The 17,185-nt window shown below is 45.1% G+C and overlaps 1 protein-coding gene across 2 annotated transcripts in view; it reads left to right on the forward strand.

Moving 5' to 3' along the window:
* TOGARAM2 (TOG array regulator of axonemal microtubules 2) overlaps positions 1-17,185 on the forward strand; it is a 45,867-nt gene that overhangs the window by 13,803 nt on the left and 14,879 nt on the right. The window contains exons 7-16 of one of the 2 annotated variants that reach the window (XM_037895571.2): positions 728-906; positions 2,043-2,214; positions 4,910-5,083; positions 7,097-7,238; positions 8,957-9,062; positions 11,744-12,075; positions 13,188-13,346; positions 14,367-14,484; positions 15,411-15,514; positions 16,305-16,503. In XM_037895571.2, coding sequence (XP_037751499.1) covers positions 728-906; positions 2,043-2,214; positions 4,910-5,083; positions 7,097-7,238; positions 8,957-9,062; positions 11,744-12,075; positions 13,188-13,346; positions 14,367-14,484; positions 15,411-15,514; positions 16,305-16,503 — 1,685 coding nt within the window. The remainder of the gene's footprint in view (positions 1-727; positions 907-2,042; positions 2,215-4,909; positions 5,084-7,096; positions 7,239-8,956; positions 9,063-11,743; positions 12,076-13,187; positions 13,347-14,366; positions 14,485-15,410; positions 15,515-16,304; positions 16,504-17,185) is intronic. The other variant, XM_043543533.1, reaches the window with a different exon arrangement.

Here is a 17,185-nt window from a genome sequence, read left to right on the forward strand (position 1 = left end):
AGACTTTGGCCTGACCAGTTAGTGAAAAAAAGTCCTGATTTTAAAAGATATCTTTTTTTTTTTTTTAGTTTAGTTTATGGTATGATTTGATGACTTGTGAAGCAGTGCATGGAATTATTAGTTCTATGAGCCTTAGCAGCTCTGTTGGAGAGTAATTCAACATCAGATGCCCTGTGCTATACATATCAAAGGAAACTTTCACACCCAGTCCCCTACAGTGTGTATCTGGACAGAGGTACTAATTTCAGGGGTTGAGCTGCTAGTTTTGATAATGAATCCACTTGTGGGAAATTCATTGCAGTAACCATTGTTTTATTGTTAATATTTCAACAATCCAAAACTTTTCTCTAAAAGCTTTTAATTTGCCAGTAGAGAGGAGGAATAATTGATTTTACCTAATACATGGGTGTCAGAAGGTGGAAGGGTCACATGAACACAAACTCTGTAAACTCGGGGAAGGAGGATGATTTACTCATGTCTGAATAGCTGGGAAGATATAGGAAAATGTTTCCTTTTTCACAGGGAAAATCTTAATTTTCATCCTTCTTCAGCAATCACAGCTTCTCCCCAATGGCTGTAGATTGAGCCTTTTCCCTCACTCAGTAGATCTGTATTTCAAGAAATGTCATTTCTACAGCAGATGCAAAAAGCCAGAGTCCCATCAACCTGTTGGCACTGGTGTGCTGCTTGCTGCACTAATATATGGTATGTGTCTTTGGCTTATCAGAATTCAGAACTCTGGAACCCATTTTGCCTGCTCCCAAAAATGGCTTGACCAGTAGCATGAAGCCTGCTGAATATTTACTGCCATTAACAACCCTCTCCCTCAGCCAGGCCAAGGAGACAGGACCCCTATCGAGCCCTCACCTTTTAAAGGGTGATGATTGGAAGGAGAGCAATGGAAGGGTATGTATGTGTTAAGGTCATTGGAGCAGGGATGGCCTTTTTTGTTCGGTGATTGTACAGTACCTCCTACAATGGGGTCCTAGGTGCTACTGTGATGCAAATAAAAACTAACAATAAAAATAATAAACTTCCTCTGTCAGGGACTCTCTTCCCAGTTTGATTAGGTTAAAGAGTCAGACATTCACTGTGTATTTTCTCTGAACAAAGGAGAAGCAGAAATTATTGTCTGGGAAATAGTGATAAGGTTAAGTAGGATGAGTTCTCTGTTTCTTACGTGAATTCAGAGGTGGTGCAAGTTACCCACTGGTGAGTGTGAATTACATGTTGAGAAGGTGGAGGCAATTTCAACAATCCAAAATAATATTGGATTGTAATATCGGAAGGAACCGAGAGGGTGTGTAGGATACTGGCCTGTCTACCCAGTCCAGGAAGGAGTGGCACCATCCCCGGAGTCTGGGTCAGGTCCTTTTCTCAGGGCTTCAGCTTTATTTCCTCCAAATAACATAAATTCAGCATCTCAGTTGTCCCTTCCCTTCTAATGCAGGGGCCTATCCATTCTCCGCAGGTTCCCACTCTACCAGCCACCTTGTCTGAGAGTCACCCTGCTCCCGGGCCTGCAACAGGAACCAACCTGCTTCCTACAGCTCTCTCCTCTTTACTCATGGGCTTCCTGCCAGAATCTCCCTGCTCCTTGCAGCTTTCCACCCTAACGCAGCTACTTGCTGGCTTTTATAATCACCTGATCTCTAGCTGATCAGTCTGAGCTGAGAGGTAGCTGACTTCACCTGTTCCAGGTGATGCTAGGCCCAACAGCCCTTTGAGGGCCAGCGAGGATGTAAATTAAAACAGAGGAGCTTGCTTTTCCTGACATCTTCCTGTTAGCTGCTTGTCTTCCTGTGACCCCTAACCGTCCCACCCACTTGCTTTCCATCCACTCGCAGTAACTTAAAAACATGAAAATTACACCGCCTATGAATCTGGCCAAGTACCTTTTCTGTTTAATTATATGTGGGGAGGGCAATTGCTTCTGAAACTATTGGGGTGTATATTGAAGTGTATCAGTGTTTGTGATGTACCAAAGTGTTTCCTGCTTTCTGTATCATTTGTGTACCTTGCTGTGTTTGTGTTGTGTCCAGATCCATGTCACAATATCGAAGTCAGCTCAGGAGAAAATGCGCCAGAAGCAAAAGAAAGAGATGGAGCTTTTGCACAGCGAGAGGGAGAAGGAAAAAGAGAGAGAGAAGGAAAGGTCCCTGCAGCTCCATGAGCAACTGCAGAACGTTGACCCAGGTGTTATTGCTCAGGAAGGTAAGTGGCTGCTAATGGCTATAGACCTGGTTCTCCACTGCCTCACACCTTGTTTGGGCATTGACACCTGTGCAAAGTGAGTGAAAAATTCTGCTCACTCCAACTGGTAGCATGTTAACCCTACTGTTCACAGGTGTAAATGAATAGTGTGTGAGGCACTGGCGTGTCAGGCCCTATGAATTAGGGTCACTATATTCCATGCTTATAACCAGAGCTGCAGGGCAAGAAGATCCCTTTAGAGCAGGGGTAGGCAGACTTTTTGGCTGGAGGGCCACATCTGGGTATGGAAATTGTATGGCGGGCCATGAATGCTCATGAAATTGGCGGTTGGGGTGCTGGAGGGGGTGAGGGCTCCAGCTGGGGGTGCGGGCTCTGGGGTGGGGCCAGAAATGAGGAGTTCAGGGTGCAGGAGGATGCTCTGGGCTGGGACTGAGGGGTTCGGAGGGTGGGAGTGGGTTCAGGGCTGGGGGTTGGGGCATGGGAGGGGGTCAGGGGTGCAGGCTCCAGATGGCTTTTACCTCACGCAGCTCCAGGAAGCAGCAGCATGTGCCCCCTCCAGCACCTATGCGGAACACAGCCAGGCGACTCTGCACACTGCCCCGTTCGCAGGCGCCGCCCCTGCAGCTCCTATTGGCTGCAGTTCTGGGCCAATGGGAGCTGTGGGGGCAGCGCTTGGGGTGGGGGCAATGTGCGGAGCCCCCTGGTTTCCCCTACGCGTAGGAGCCGGAGGGGGGACATGCCACTGCTTCCGGAAGCCAATTAGAGCCACGGCATGCTTGGAGCAGGACAAGCCCTGGACCCCGCTCCCCAGCGGGAGCTCATGGGCCAGATTAAAATGTCTGAAGGGCCAGATGTGGCCCCTGAGCCATAGTTTGCCCACCCCTGCTTTAGAGAAATAACCATAATTTCCACAGGGATTTTCTATAGAGAAATCCCACACAATTACCCCTCTCTCTAGACATCATTGCAAATTTCCCTATTGCTGAGGAGGCTGGATGACACTCCGGTCAGATCCTGTCAGGACTGCTGGCTCAGTCAGCTGGAGACATCACTCTAAAGATATGGGAGACTGTCTCTCTACAAAGGTGTGGCTGACTATTTTCCTGACAAAGTGCTCCCAGTCTAAGCTGGCTCAGGCAGCAAGACACAATGATCTCAGGTACTTACATACCTCATCATTGTAGTATTTGAGCACTTCACAGTCTTTAACAGTCTGAATAAAGACTGGGAGTGGATGGGGTCATTGCACAAACTAAAAACTAATTTCCCCATGCTAATTTCCCCCTACTATTACTCACACCTTGTCAACTGTTTGAAATGGGCCACTCTGATTACCACTACAAAAGTTGATAATAGCCCACTTCAGTTGAATTTTTTCTTTAGAATTGGTAAGGCAACCCCCATCTTTTCATGTACTATCTCTCTCTCTCTCCTATATTTTCCACTCCATGCATCTGATGAAGTGGGTTTTAGCCCATGAAAGCTTATGCCCAAATAAATTTGTTAGTCTCTAAGGTGTCACAAGTACTCCTTGTTGTTTTTATTTTCACAACACTCCTATAAGGAGTTATTAGCCCCATTTGATATATGGGAGAGACTGAGGCACAGAAAAACTAAGTGACTTGCCTATGGTCATATAAGAAGCCTGTAGCAGGGCCAGGCATTGAACCCTGATCTCCCAAGACCCAGACTAGTGTCCTAATTCCTGGACTATTCTTCCTTTCTAACAATAATGACAATGATACTACTAAGCACTTCTGTAGTGCCTTTCATCCAAGACTTCAGATCACTTTACAAAGGAAGGGGGAACATTATTATTATTCTTTTGCAGATGGATAAACTGATGCATGAGGTGACTTGCCCAAAGCCACACAGTGAGTCAGTGGCAGAGTCAGGAACAGAATGTGGAGTTCCTGTCTCCACAGCCTCAAGGTCTATCCAATGCTGCCTTACAGATCAAACCTGTGCCTATCATTGTAGCACAGCCTGCCATAATGAAGACAAACTAATTGTGTCCAAAAATGCTTTTAATCATGTTATGATCCGGAGGAGTTTTAATAGAAATGTTTCTAATTAAAATACGAAGGAAGATCCTGCTCACGCAGTAACACAAATCACCCCCTACACGCATTCCTGAGAAGCTTATGTTTTAGAGGAGCACTGAAGCTGTTACAAAAGTAGTTCATGTTTTTAAAAAAATGTACTAGAGCATGGCTTACTGACTCTGATTTAATTGTATCTGACGGGCTCTGATTGTGCTGCGGCACAAACTCTAAAGAGTGCAGCAGCAGAGAAAGTTGCAAGTCAGCACTGAGCACAAGGGTATTATAAAGGTTACGTTTACTTTTTATTATTACTATTTGGTGGAGTGAATTTAATGCTGGTGAGAAGTGCTAGAGTGACAGCCCCAGCGGCATAAATCCTCTATTCATCCCCAAAACAAGTGGAGGAGAGGAAGTGGAAAGCTTAACTTCCCTCAGCTCTGGTAGAAGGTACTGCTGTATTTTAGTCATTGTTCCTAGTAATGCAGTTTTCAATCATGTTGTTTCTGTGTGTGGGGGCAATTAAGAATAGCGCTGTAGTACTTTTAAATAAGGGACACCCCTTCACCAATGCGCCTTCCCCCATTACCAATCCCTGGAGCCATCCAGTGCATCACTCTAGAAAAATGCTGACACCCCAAGTGCTCTTTCAGTCCCCACAGGTTTTGGCCCACTTAACACCAATGGGATCATCTCCGTTACACCCAATGTGAGCAACCCATGCAGAGCCAGTGTTGGCATGGCCTTAAAGAAACGGGTCAACAGGCCATCTCTGCCTAGCATCCCCATCATCAATCATGACAGCAGCTTCATGCGGCACTCATCAGGTGAGACTTGCTGTGTCAGTGGGGTCACAAAGCTGTCATCACAATCTCAGGTGTTCTGTTCCCCTGGGAGTGAGGGCTGGATACAGTTTAAAGCACAAATGGACTGAATTCTGTTCTCAGTTTCACTGGTATAAATCCATAGTAACCGCAGTCTAGTCACTCCAGACTGAGTGAAACTGAAGTGGGCATTACTTATGTAGCCAATGGGAGTTTTGCGTGAAAACAAATTTAAAAGGGGCCTCAGGATATGGCACTTTACCCATTTTGAATTTCTAAAGTGTAACATTGTTTTTGGTTGTAAGATGACATCATAAAAGGGAGATGAATGTATAAATCCAGAAAAGCTGTTGTTCACTTCCTACGAAATCACTGAGCTCAACTGCAGCCAGTCAGGATGAACTCATTTGCATATGTGATCTGATTGGTTGCTCATTGTCATTGACCTCTGAGCAGCTGCCTATCACACTGCATGACTTTTCAACCAATCATTATCCAATCACTCTCAGCGGTGGCAATACTGCCTAATACCATTGCAGCCAGAGGTGGTTGGAGACACACAGCTTTGGCGTCATGCCTCATGCACCACAAACTGCACAGTATTATTATGTCCTATAGCTTAAATATAACAGGTGATGTATGTGGGATGCTGCAGGGTGATACTGAAATTGTTTTTTCCCCCTGCAATTAATGGATAACAGACAGTGGGGGTACATAGTGACTCTGTTCTTTCTTTGTTTGACAGGAAGCTTTTATTTTATTTAGCCTACAACCATAGGACCTTGTGATTCTATTAAATCTTGCAAGCTAAGAAGGGATCGGCTGGGTTGGTACTTGAAAGGGAATCTTTTATAGAACACCTTTCTATGTAGGAGGGGATTTTTTAAAATGGTTGGCATTAAAGTTAATGGGTTTTTTACCATTGACCAGTGGGAGCAGAGTTAGGCACAGAGTGCTTTTGAAATTCTCAACTTTAGTTTTTGTACCGTATATATCCTACAAACCCTAAGGACTACATATAAATTATGATATCCTATATTTCATATATAGATATCCCCTTCAGAATCTACATTCCACCTAACCTCGACACAACATTTGCACTTTTAGAAGTCAAAAGTTTTCTCATATACAACTTAGAAGAGAAAATTTTGGCCTAAAGATCTTTAGGTGTGAAATTTTTTTACTTCTAGCACTTCGGATGACAAATGGGCTTTATGACAAAATACATTTATCATGTAAAATTTAAGATGACTAGTATATTCATCATCAACCACATTTGCTAACACTGAATCTTTTTACCTACAGTTCACATTTGGAAGGTTTTCTTTGAAACCGTAAGGGTTAGAAATTGTTTCCTATTAAAAGAAAGCTTAGATTCTGCACAGTCTATGAACAAATATATTTGATAAGACAAATGTATTCTACCCCACAATCCCTGATGTACAGTCCGTGGATAGCTCCTAAAGATCAGAAATATGTACAAGACTCAGACATTTATGAAAATCCCTGAATAATCACATTCCCAATGGTATGTTAAAATATACATATATGTGAATTATCAGACTTCCATAACAAGCTGGTGTCCAGTGATAAGTTGTTGAAAAATCATTAGGATAGTATTTTTAATTTATTTGTATTACTATAGCACCCAAGAGCTCTAGTGATGGACCAGAATCCCACTGTGCTAGGGGCTAAACAAAATACTGTGAAAAACCATGGGCCAGGTCCTCCATTGAAATCAATGAAGCTATGCTGATTTATACCAGTTTAGGATGTGGCTCATATGTGGTCTCCTTGTCATTAAAACAGTTATGATCCTAAGCTTCTGAAACTCATTAAAAATGAGACTGCCCATTTTAATGGTAGGAAAATTCAGACGAATAGCAATTTCAGCTAAGAAGTTAGAGGCAGAAGACAAAATAAGCCCCACAATGGAACCTTGGTTGCGACCTTAACTGTGGACTTGTGACCAGCGCCTGCCATATTGATATCTGTGTGTTTGATTTTTCCATACAGCTAACTCCCTGCCAGCAAACACTCTGGATTCTCCAGAGGGGGAGGAGGAGTCTGAAAGTGGGGAAGCCTTGGAGATGAGACCCTTCTCTCACCCAGAGCAAGGGCTGATTGATGCTCTCAAGTGGCTCAATAGCAATGACTGGTAGGGAAACACTCCACCGTCAACTCCCTCCTTCCCCTCAACATAAAGGTGTGAGTGGTTGCCTCCTCCAGAGCTATGCTCAGTTTCTCTTTCAGGATCAGGAGCTTGGAGGGAACCAAGTGAAGCCAATCTTCACAATGCAATTGCTTTCCAGTAGATATAAGCAAGGGAAAGCTCTCTAGCCTGGTTCTCCTGCCCAGGCTGTAATGCTGCTATGGCTAACAGCAGGTTAACTTCATTCATTAACCTTCTCCTTTGGCCCTTTGTGTAGCCACAAATAGTAATTACAGAGAAGAGATTAAAATTATAGGATAATCAGAAGATACTCCTGGCAGAAGCCTGTGTTCCCTATGTATCATATCCCTGCATTGACTCCCAGCCAAAGGAGATGGAGGCCACTTCAGCAGTCATAAAGGCAGAAGTAGGGTTGGCCCTACAATTTGCAGGGCCTCAAGCTACTGGGGGAGATGGGATTGAGTCATCATGAGTTGCCTTCCCCTCTGGTCTCATTGCTGGAAGCATAGGGAAGAGAACTGGGACTCTTCCCCTTAGCCTTGCTACTGGTAGCAGGGTGGGAGGGTGTTCATTTCAAAAACTGCATCCTCCCCTAGCTCTGCAAGTTATAGATCTGTGAGTAGGGCCCAAGCAATCAGTTGCATTGCTTGTGATTAAGGTAAACTCTAGGATTGCAATGCATACTGAGAAGGGAATTGCTCTGCCTATAGTCTCTCTAGGGCAAGATTTTTGGGGAGAGGAGCATGGGGTGAGAGGAGTCATTTATTAGGAAGCCAGGATCATCAGAATAAGAACTTTCCTCACTGACTAACAGGGGCACAAACAATGATATTTAACTGATGATCACACTATACTGAAATTAGGCATAGAGAGGAAAGAGAACATTCATGGATTCAGAAGCTATAGAACCAGATTCTGATCTCAGCTATGCCAGTGTAAATCCAAAGTGAATCCATTCAGTTCAGCGGAATTACTCCAGATTAACAATGGTGTAACTGAGGTCAAAATCTGCCACCCTGCATATGCTTGTATAAACACAGTTATTTGATTTTATTTTAAACCCCTTTACTTTAAACTTTCTCTTTCTCATCTGCTTCTCTTTCCTTCTCACCGCTAATCCTCCACTACTTTCTTCTTCTTTTCTTTAACAACTCCCCCCTATCCACACACAGAAAAAATGAAAGCTTTCTTTATTAAGTTAAATCCATGTACCCCATTTCTGCTGCGGCTGTCAGAGGAGGCTGTGCTTCTTGTCATTCACCAATAGGTGGCACTGTTAATTCAGTGAGCTGAGTCCTGAAACAAACTGGCAACATTAATAGGGGTTATAGAAGAAAAATGCAAGTTATGTCTCCTGAGTCTAAAGGGAGATGGAAAATCCATAGTCTGCCATGAAAATCTCTAGTTTTCTCAAGGATTGAGTCTATCATGTGGAACTAGTAAATCAATCATACACCTTCCTCCGGCTTAGGTCACTGGGGAATTGCACACACAGGCTTCTGAAAGCATTTTTTTATTAGTAGTTTAAAAAATTAATAGGGAGTTTCTCAAAAATCCAGCACCTTTGCTTTTAGTGTCCTACTTGTGTGGGTTCAAGGGTCTATCCCCAGGTTGCAGGTGTGTGAAAGTGTGTTTAGCACAGTGCTATGCGAGACCAATGATTTGTCTCTTCTGTGTCTGTCTGTTTTGTAATTGCTTCTCAGGTCACTGAAGGAGAAAGGACTTTTCAGCATCAAATGCCTGGCTACCTGCCATTCAGAAGTCCTCTTTTGTCGACTTCATGATGTTTCCTTGGCAGTTACCAGAGAGGTAAGAAATTTGTTTTAAATGTATGTCCACACAGTGTATAGAATAAATGTGTGTGTGTTTTATCTTTATTTATAAATTTGCAGGGAACTGGACTAGATGTCCTCTTGAGCTCCCTTCCAGTTCTATGATTTGCTCTGTCTCTCTCTATAGCTATTTTTATATCTACGTCTTTAGATCTCTGTCAGATATCTACATCTATATATACAACATCTATCTATCTCTATCTATGCCTACAGCAGAATGCAGTGTCTCTCTCTCTCTGTCGCCTCTTTGAGTTAGGTATTACCATTATGTATTGTACAAATGGGGAAACTGAGGCATGGAAAAGCTGATTTGCCAAAAACAGGCTGCATCATTGTCAGTCAGGATTATTAAACTCTGGCATTTTGGCTCCCAGGTTTATGCTCAATCCACTAGACCACATTTCTCTCTCTCCCTCTCTCTCTCTCTATTTCTCAGGGGTCCCTGCTGACCTTTTCTCCCTCTTCCTTCCAGTGCCTGTTTTTAGTGCCTTGCTCCATAGAAATGTTTCCCCTCCTGCTTAAGACACAAATATCTCCTTGCATATCTAGAGCTCTGGAGCATGCGTGTTGGACTCCATGAGCCAGCCAGCCTTGGGATTCCAGGGCAGTCATCCATGACTGCTCTGAACATCTTTAATTTTTATTTGATCAGTTAATTGAGAGATTTTATTGTGCTAGACTCTTCAATGAGTTAACAGCTGCAAGTTCCAATTCAGCACTTGTTTGTGGCCTGCACAGCTGATTGTCCTATTACTAGGTATGGTTTGCCAAGCACACTAAACCTTCTTCCATCTGCAACAAACAATGAGAGTTGGTTCACTTCTGTAAACTCCGATCTCCATCTTCTGTCTGCAATACAAAGATCTATCAGGCTTGAATAATAGGGGGTTAGAGTGCTACAGAGCTCATAGGTCACTGTGTTCAGATCTGCAGGATTCAACTCCCCCGCACCCCACCCCCCTTGAAATTCAGGGATGTGGGAGGCAGATGTTCAGACTGTACTTTGCAGCTCAGGCTCTTCTCTGATTCTTACCTCACTGTTATCTTTAGGAAGAGGTACCTTTCTCTCTTCCTTGCAGAAGCTCACATGCAGAGATATGGGTTCATCTTTCATTTCACTCCTGTCCCAGATTTTGCTTTCACAGTCCAGGAATTGCATTTTCTGGGGCTTGCATTGAACCCTTTATAGCAGGTGTGCCCAAACTTATGGACCCTCCGAGCTGCATACAACAATCTTCAGAAGTTTGAAAGCTGAGGCATGCTACTGGGTCTCGGAGCTTCAGCCCTGCAGGAGGCACCTGCCCAGGCTTGGGGTTTCAGCCCTGCTCCTGGTAAAGCCCCGGGCCCTGGCACGCATGCCCCGCGGGGCTGAAGCCCCAGCAGATGCCTTCCATAGGGCTGAAGCCTGAGATCCCCCCTTCCTGCTGGGCAGAAGCCAGAGGTGTGTGAGGGGGACACATAGGGTTCCCCCCCCCCAAATTTTTGGCAGGGTTTGCTGGCCTCATTTGGTCACATGGTGCCACCAGGGCCCCTCCGTGCACGGCGGCTGCTGCAGCTGGAAAGCTGGGATCTGTGCCTTGGCTGGAGGCAGCAACAAACAGCTGGGACCTGCAGGGAGAACTGCTGCTTTTGCAGCTGCCTCTCCCTAAGAAGCTAAAGCCAGAGGCCCTGCCCTGCAACTCCCAACTGTTTGCCGCTGCCTCACTGTGCAGAGCTAACACCTGGGAGCTCAAGGGATGAGGCTGTAGAAGGAAAGAAGGGGTGTGTGCCTTGGGGCTGTAACTCAAGCTGTTGGGGGGTGGGGGTGGGGGACAAACCTTTACATTGTGCCCACCCACTCTCAGCTGGCACCAGTTGTCTTTGGTAGAAGCTTTGAGCTCCCCCCCGCCCCGGCTCCCCGCCCAAGTCTAATAGGTGGAGAATGAGGGTGGAGGGGCCTCTGGGAGCCACACTTTAACTATAAAAGAGTCACATGCAGCTCACATGTCGCAGTTTGGCCACCCCTGCTTTATAGAAATAACATAGGCTATTAAGATGGCTAGAACCATTGGACCATCCCCTGCCTTTGGGCTGCACCAATCTATCTTTCAAAAACAATGCTGTGAACTCTCAGCTGCTGATCCATTCCAGTCTATGGGATAAGGCTTTGTCATTGGGGCCCAATGCACAATAATGCTGAGCACCTGGATGCCCACTGACTTCAGAGGGAATTAAGGGTGCTCAGCATCTTGCAGGATCAGAACTTTATGAAGCTCATTTCTCCAAAGTGCTTTACCAATCCTAATGAATCCTCAAAACATGCCTGAGGGAAAAAGGGGTGGAGAGAGGGAGGGATTATTTTCTCCATTATGCAGATTGAGAAACCAAAGCAGAGACGTTAAGGGCTCAATACTGCCTTCTGTTGTGCTGAATGTTCCTTACTCCACAAGCAGTTCCATTGAATCAGGCCTTAAGTGATTTGCTCAAGCCCACAGAAGGAGCTGGTGTCAGAGCCAGGGGTAGTTCTTTGCTTCCAGTCATATGCTTAGACCAATAGACTACATTTCACCTTTGATGTGGTATAAAAATCTGGTTTCCCCTTGGTCCCCTAGTTACATGCAGGTAGATCTTCTTTCTAAGCTGACTCCTGTGTCCTACTCATAACTCTTCCTCCTCCAGGTTAGCAACCTCCGCTCAAAGGTGTCTCGCTTTGCTATTAGCACCCTTGGCGAGCTCTTCAGGACCATGAAGAAGCACATGGACCAGGATGTTGATGAGATTGCCCGGGTCCTGCTCCACAAGACAGGGGATTGCAGCGAGTTCATTCAGAAAGCAGCTGATCGATCCCTGGGCATCATGGTGCGGAGTGTGACTCCCATGCGAGCAATGGCTGCCCTCATGGCCGGTGGAGTAAAGTATGTGACTCTTCCCTTGTCTGAGCTCTGCAGTCTGACTACTTGCTTTGTGGGGAACGAGAATGGTGAAGAAGAAGGAATTCCTTCTGCTCTGTGGTATTTCACTGCCGCTACCCATTTACACCTCCCATTATCAGGTCACCACATTGTGATGACCTACCTTCTAGCACAGTCCATCAACATTGCCCAGATGCTGTGGTGATGGGGATGTGATAGATCAGTGCAGAGCCCTGTGATGTGCTCCCTCCACTCTCCAGGTGATGGGACCACAGCAGTTCTGGTGTGTGGCCAAAACCAAATCTCCTGCTTAATGACCATAGAGCACTAATCATGGGGCCACTGGGACAAACCACATCATCAGGGCATTATTAACAAGAGAAGCAGGGACCAGACATATGTATGGCTAGAGTGTACCCACAGGAGAAACTTCGTGGTTTGGCAGGGACCTGCCACACAGGGTCAATTCCTGAGAGTCTCCCATCATTGCCTTTAAAAACTTCACTTTCAGTTCAAAATGCACAGCTGAGCATCACCAAAATGCCAGCTTCAGTTCAGTGTGGCATATTTTCTTGGTCTTGAGATTCAGACTTTTGTGGGAACCACTAAGCTGGCACCACTTCAAGGTGATGGTACCATACCTGGTGCTTTCAAACAGGTGCTATTCATTCCAGTAAATGAAGGTCTGGCTAAAACTGTTGGTGAGATTCATGTCTGTATACCTTCTGAAGCCCTGAAAACATTAAAACACCAAATGCTCTAGGCATATCCAGGCAGAGGCTGTGTTGATGAATATACTATAGCACTGTCCCTCATTGTGGTTTTATGTCTCTGACCATTCAATGGGCTGTTGAATATGAAAAAATGAGTGAACTAAGTCTAAATGCTAGTGCACCAATATCTGTGTCAGAAAGGCATAATTGCCCCTTCTCTCCCTTTCTGGGTTAGTAATCTCAGCAGGAACCCCAAGGACCAAATGTGCCATGGAGACTTAATTCCCCTCTCATCCTTATAGGTGGTCCCTCTGTAACATAGTGGTTCTGTGTTTATAAATGGATACTGTGATCACTAATAGCAGGGTCCAAAGAGAGGATAAGAGACCTGCTACTACCAACAATTAAGGAGCTCTCTCTTGGTCAAGTGGCAGAGGCCTGTGGTTTTGGAGATGAAGGGCCATATAGACATATACTGGTTTGATGTCTTGTCTTCAGCCATCGTAACCCCCCTGTTCGAAAGTGTGCCGCTGAACACTTATTGACTGTCATGGAACAGATTGGGGCTGAGAAACTTCTGTCAGGTACCAGAGACAACACAGAACTACTGGTCCAGACCCTGGTGAAGCTTGCTCAGGACTGCAATCAAGACACTAGGTAATGATGTCCCTTTCACCTCCAAGATGCAGTAACCTTTTGTGATCAGTAGCTGGCAAATAACAAACCATGACAATGCAAACTAAAGTAAAACAAACATAAGGAAAACATAATGTAAAATAAGCATAAGGAAAGCATCCTTCCCAGCGTGTATATTGTTGGCTAAGGAAAGGTGCAGGATCCAGCTCGTATGGGTTATCAAGCAATAAAGATCCATTCAAGCATTTACATTGCATGAGGCATCCTTTATTCGAAAGGAATGCAATAGGACTAGTCCACCAATCAGTTTCATTTGGCTCCAATATGCATGTATGACTTTCTCGGGTATCTTTTGGGTGTTATGTAAAACTGAATCCCTGGCCACTTATGGTCATTGAAAGATCCCAGAGCATTTTTGTAAGATTAGGAGTGCTAGCACCCACTATCCTGGTCAAATTCTGGTGGTATTGAATCAAAGCATATTGCCTCCCTAAATTCCCCTTGCAGTTTCTATTGGCTGTGATATTTATCACCTTCCACCCTAAACTATTGTGTGCTGTTGAACAGTTTCCATGTTCTACCACAATGGTAGCTGCTCTTTGGTCGTGGCTGAAAAATCCTCCTCTGCAATAATTTGTTAAAGCAGGTTAGACTCTTGCAAAATGAAAACCTTTTTAAGGAACTAACTTGTTATGACCATTACACATCCTCATCAAAGGAAAATAGATTCCTTAATTATTTAGTAGATCTCCATAGAGTGAGAGGATATTTCCTCATTGCTCTGCTGTTCTATGACCTATTGTATGCAGCAGGCCATATTGTATAGTCATGACAATTTGAGGTAAATCTTATTCTTTATTTATATCTCTTCCAAGGGGATTAAAAGTCCTTACAAAGTGCCACTAGCTTGTACTGAACATGGAGAGCATAAAATTTCAGTTTCTTTTTGTAATCCCTATCCACCTCCTGGATAGATAAATGAAATGGTAATATTTTGAGATAAAATGCTCCTTCATTAATTTCTCCCCCTCCCCATGCTAGGTTTTACGGCCGGAAGATGCTGAATGTGCTGATGCCTCATCCGAAATTCGATGGGTATTTGAAACAGTCTCTCCCATCACATAATTTGCGGGATGTTATGGCAACAATAAAGCAGAAAGTAAGTGCTTAGTAGGAGGTATATCTCCTGTTTATATGTACTGAAAGAGCCTATACATGATCATGTACAACCTCTCTCTCTCTCTCTCTGGCTCTTCTGGTTCATGGTAAGGAACTGCAGATCCTGACCCAGTTTATCAGTTGGCAGTGAGGGAGGTAAAGTAGGTGGAATTATGGACACAAATAAGAAAAGAAAGTAGAAGAAAATGGTCTCCCTCACAGTCAGAAAGAAAAAGAGGGCAGGGGTGGGAGTAGTTCTCTTGAAAGTGTCAAACCTCTTTAATAGATAGGGAAGGAGATGTCCCTGGAAGATTTCCTAGAATAAGAGAGATGTGTCGCTGTCTTAATCGGAGCACATACCTACTCCAGTCAGAAAATACTAGCTCTGCACTCATGTGCTGTGGAACGAGAAAGTGCTCCAAGAATCCCTACAGCCAGTAGAAAATCATCCTGATGAGCATGAGCTTTGTATTCATTTCTCTTCTAGAGAAGAACATGGGTTTGTCGAGGAGCTGGAAGAATGCCTCAGGTGGTATTCTCCCAGTATTCTGTAGGCCAACGGTACCTTTAGAACTACTAAGGAGGTCCAGCAGTTCCCAGAGTTACCTGCTCTTCAGCAGGCATCCGTTTGTGACTGTAGTTTCGCATGTGACCAGATCTAACTGACTGTCATAGGGTTTTATACTGCTGCCCATCACTGTAGCAGCTGAATGTCTCTCAGCTTGATTAGGATGGCAATGGTGAAGTCTCCAGTGGATTTCAGGGCATCTCTGGCTCTTCTCCCTGTTTGGGCTATAAAATTCTCTACACTCCCATCTGAAGAACACGGATCCTGGTTCTAAGCTGTGGTTTACACTGACTGTCATAAGAAATCATTTCCCATCTTCTCTCGCTTTTTATAGATGCATTTTTTATATATATATATAGGGGATGGAAGACAATGTATCTGAACATCCTTCTGCCAAAGGCCGCAGGGAGTCTAGGAACAGCAGCTTGACTACTTCCCAGGACAGTCTGCCTTCCAATGAAGGGTACTGAACATTTCTTTGTTATCATTTCATTATCTTTGAGGATGATGTGCATGATGGAGTTTTCAGCCTTATTCATCAATAAACTATCTCTAGTCTAGTCTGAATTTTTGTAGCTATTTATAAGGATCAGATCCAAAGAGAACATTCCGGAGTCAGGTGGCTGCTGCTAGTCCTGTGGCAATGCCGCACCTGCTGTACTGGGGATCAGTGTTCAAGACAGGAACTTGGTCCTTTGTGCCCAGGGCTGGCAGTGGAGCCACCAGTGTCTTTTTTCTTTTGATAACACAATGGATTTGTTCCACTGGGTTCAATGATGGTAAGAAGAAAGAGAGCATAAGCCTCACCATTGTGTTTAGAATTTTTCCCAGGTACGTGCTGGAATTAATGAGCCCGACTTATAAGGACCTAGTCCCCAGCCCATTAAAATCAATAGGAATCTTTCCATTAACTCGGTGGACTTTGGATCAAGCCCTGAGAGAGGAATGGTCTGAGCACAGGACTGGGAGCCAGCACTGCTGGCTTCTGTTCCCAGCTTTGCTACTGATTCTCTGGGTGGCCTTGGGTAGATCACTTTAACCCCCCTGTGCTTCACTTTCCTAATTATAAACTGGAGATAATGTTAACTAGATGTTGCTTCCTGTAACAATAATAAACTCCGAGGCTGAGTTATTAGAGCAGGCTTGCACTATAACCAAGTGAGCAGGAAGCACCCTGAGACTGTGTTTGTCATTGTTATACTGAAAACGTTGTTACCCAAAGGTGACATTTAGTTTTTCTGTCCCAACACCAGGTCCAGATCAGACATCCTAGCACCAGCACAGCCAGTGGTTCGTCGCTCATCTCTCCGTAGTGTGGAAGCGATGGAGCAACTCAAGGAATTGAACAAACTCCTGATGGCCAAGGAGTTTCAGACACGAATGGAGGGAGTGACGCTGCTGGTGGAGCACTGCAAGAACAACCCCCAGTTTGTCTCCGCAAACATCGTCCAGGTCTCAAGAGCCTTTTCTCTTGTTCCCTTTCCCCATGTACCCTGCCCAGGCTGCCTCCAGTACAATCAATTCCAATCCAATTCACTCTCCATCCAATTAATTCAGGCAAGGCTGGCACACCCTTACTCAATACAGTTAATTCAGCCCCTGCCTCCAATACAGTTAATTTAAGCCTGGCCCTATCTTTCTGCAAGGTTCTACTGCTGCTGCCCCCAAGAAGGTCTTTGCAGCTGCTGCTGCTTATGGCCCTGCTGCTTTCCGCCTTCTCCTCCCCTCCAAAGAGCAGTGAGAGGGAGCCCAGCTGTCCAGAGCTGCTCACTGTTTTCCAGGAGCCGAGTGGGGAGGTTGGAAGGAGTAGGCTGGGCTGCTACATTTTTCATGAGAGAGGGCTGGGAGATGGGTGTGGGACCTCCTAACCATGAAGAGCCCACCTCCAGCTTTGTGCTCTCCCTTCCTCTTCGGTGGATAATGTAGTGGCTCAGCCTGATCACTTCCTCCTCACGTCTCCTCTACCTGAAAAAAACGGTCAGCTCCTGGGCTCCCATACTGGGACCCTCTCTCTGCCTCTTGAAGGGAAGGGGCAGGGGGCTCAGAGCTGGAAGAGGAGGGTCTCCTCTCCTCTTCTGCCACCCCCACAGGGAGCTGCTGCTGCTCTCTGTCCTAGGGATCACTGCCTGAGAAT

This window comes from Chelonia mydas, chromosome 3 (assembly GCF_015237465.2).
Source record: "Chelonia mydas isolate rCheMyd1 chromosome 3, rCheMyd1.pri.v2, whole genome shotgun sequence".
NCBI lineage: Eukaryota > Metazoa > Chordata > Testudines > Cheloniidae > Chelonia > Chelonia mydas.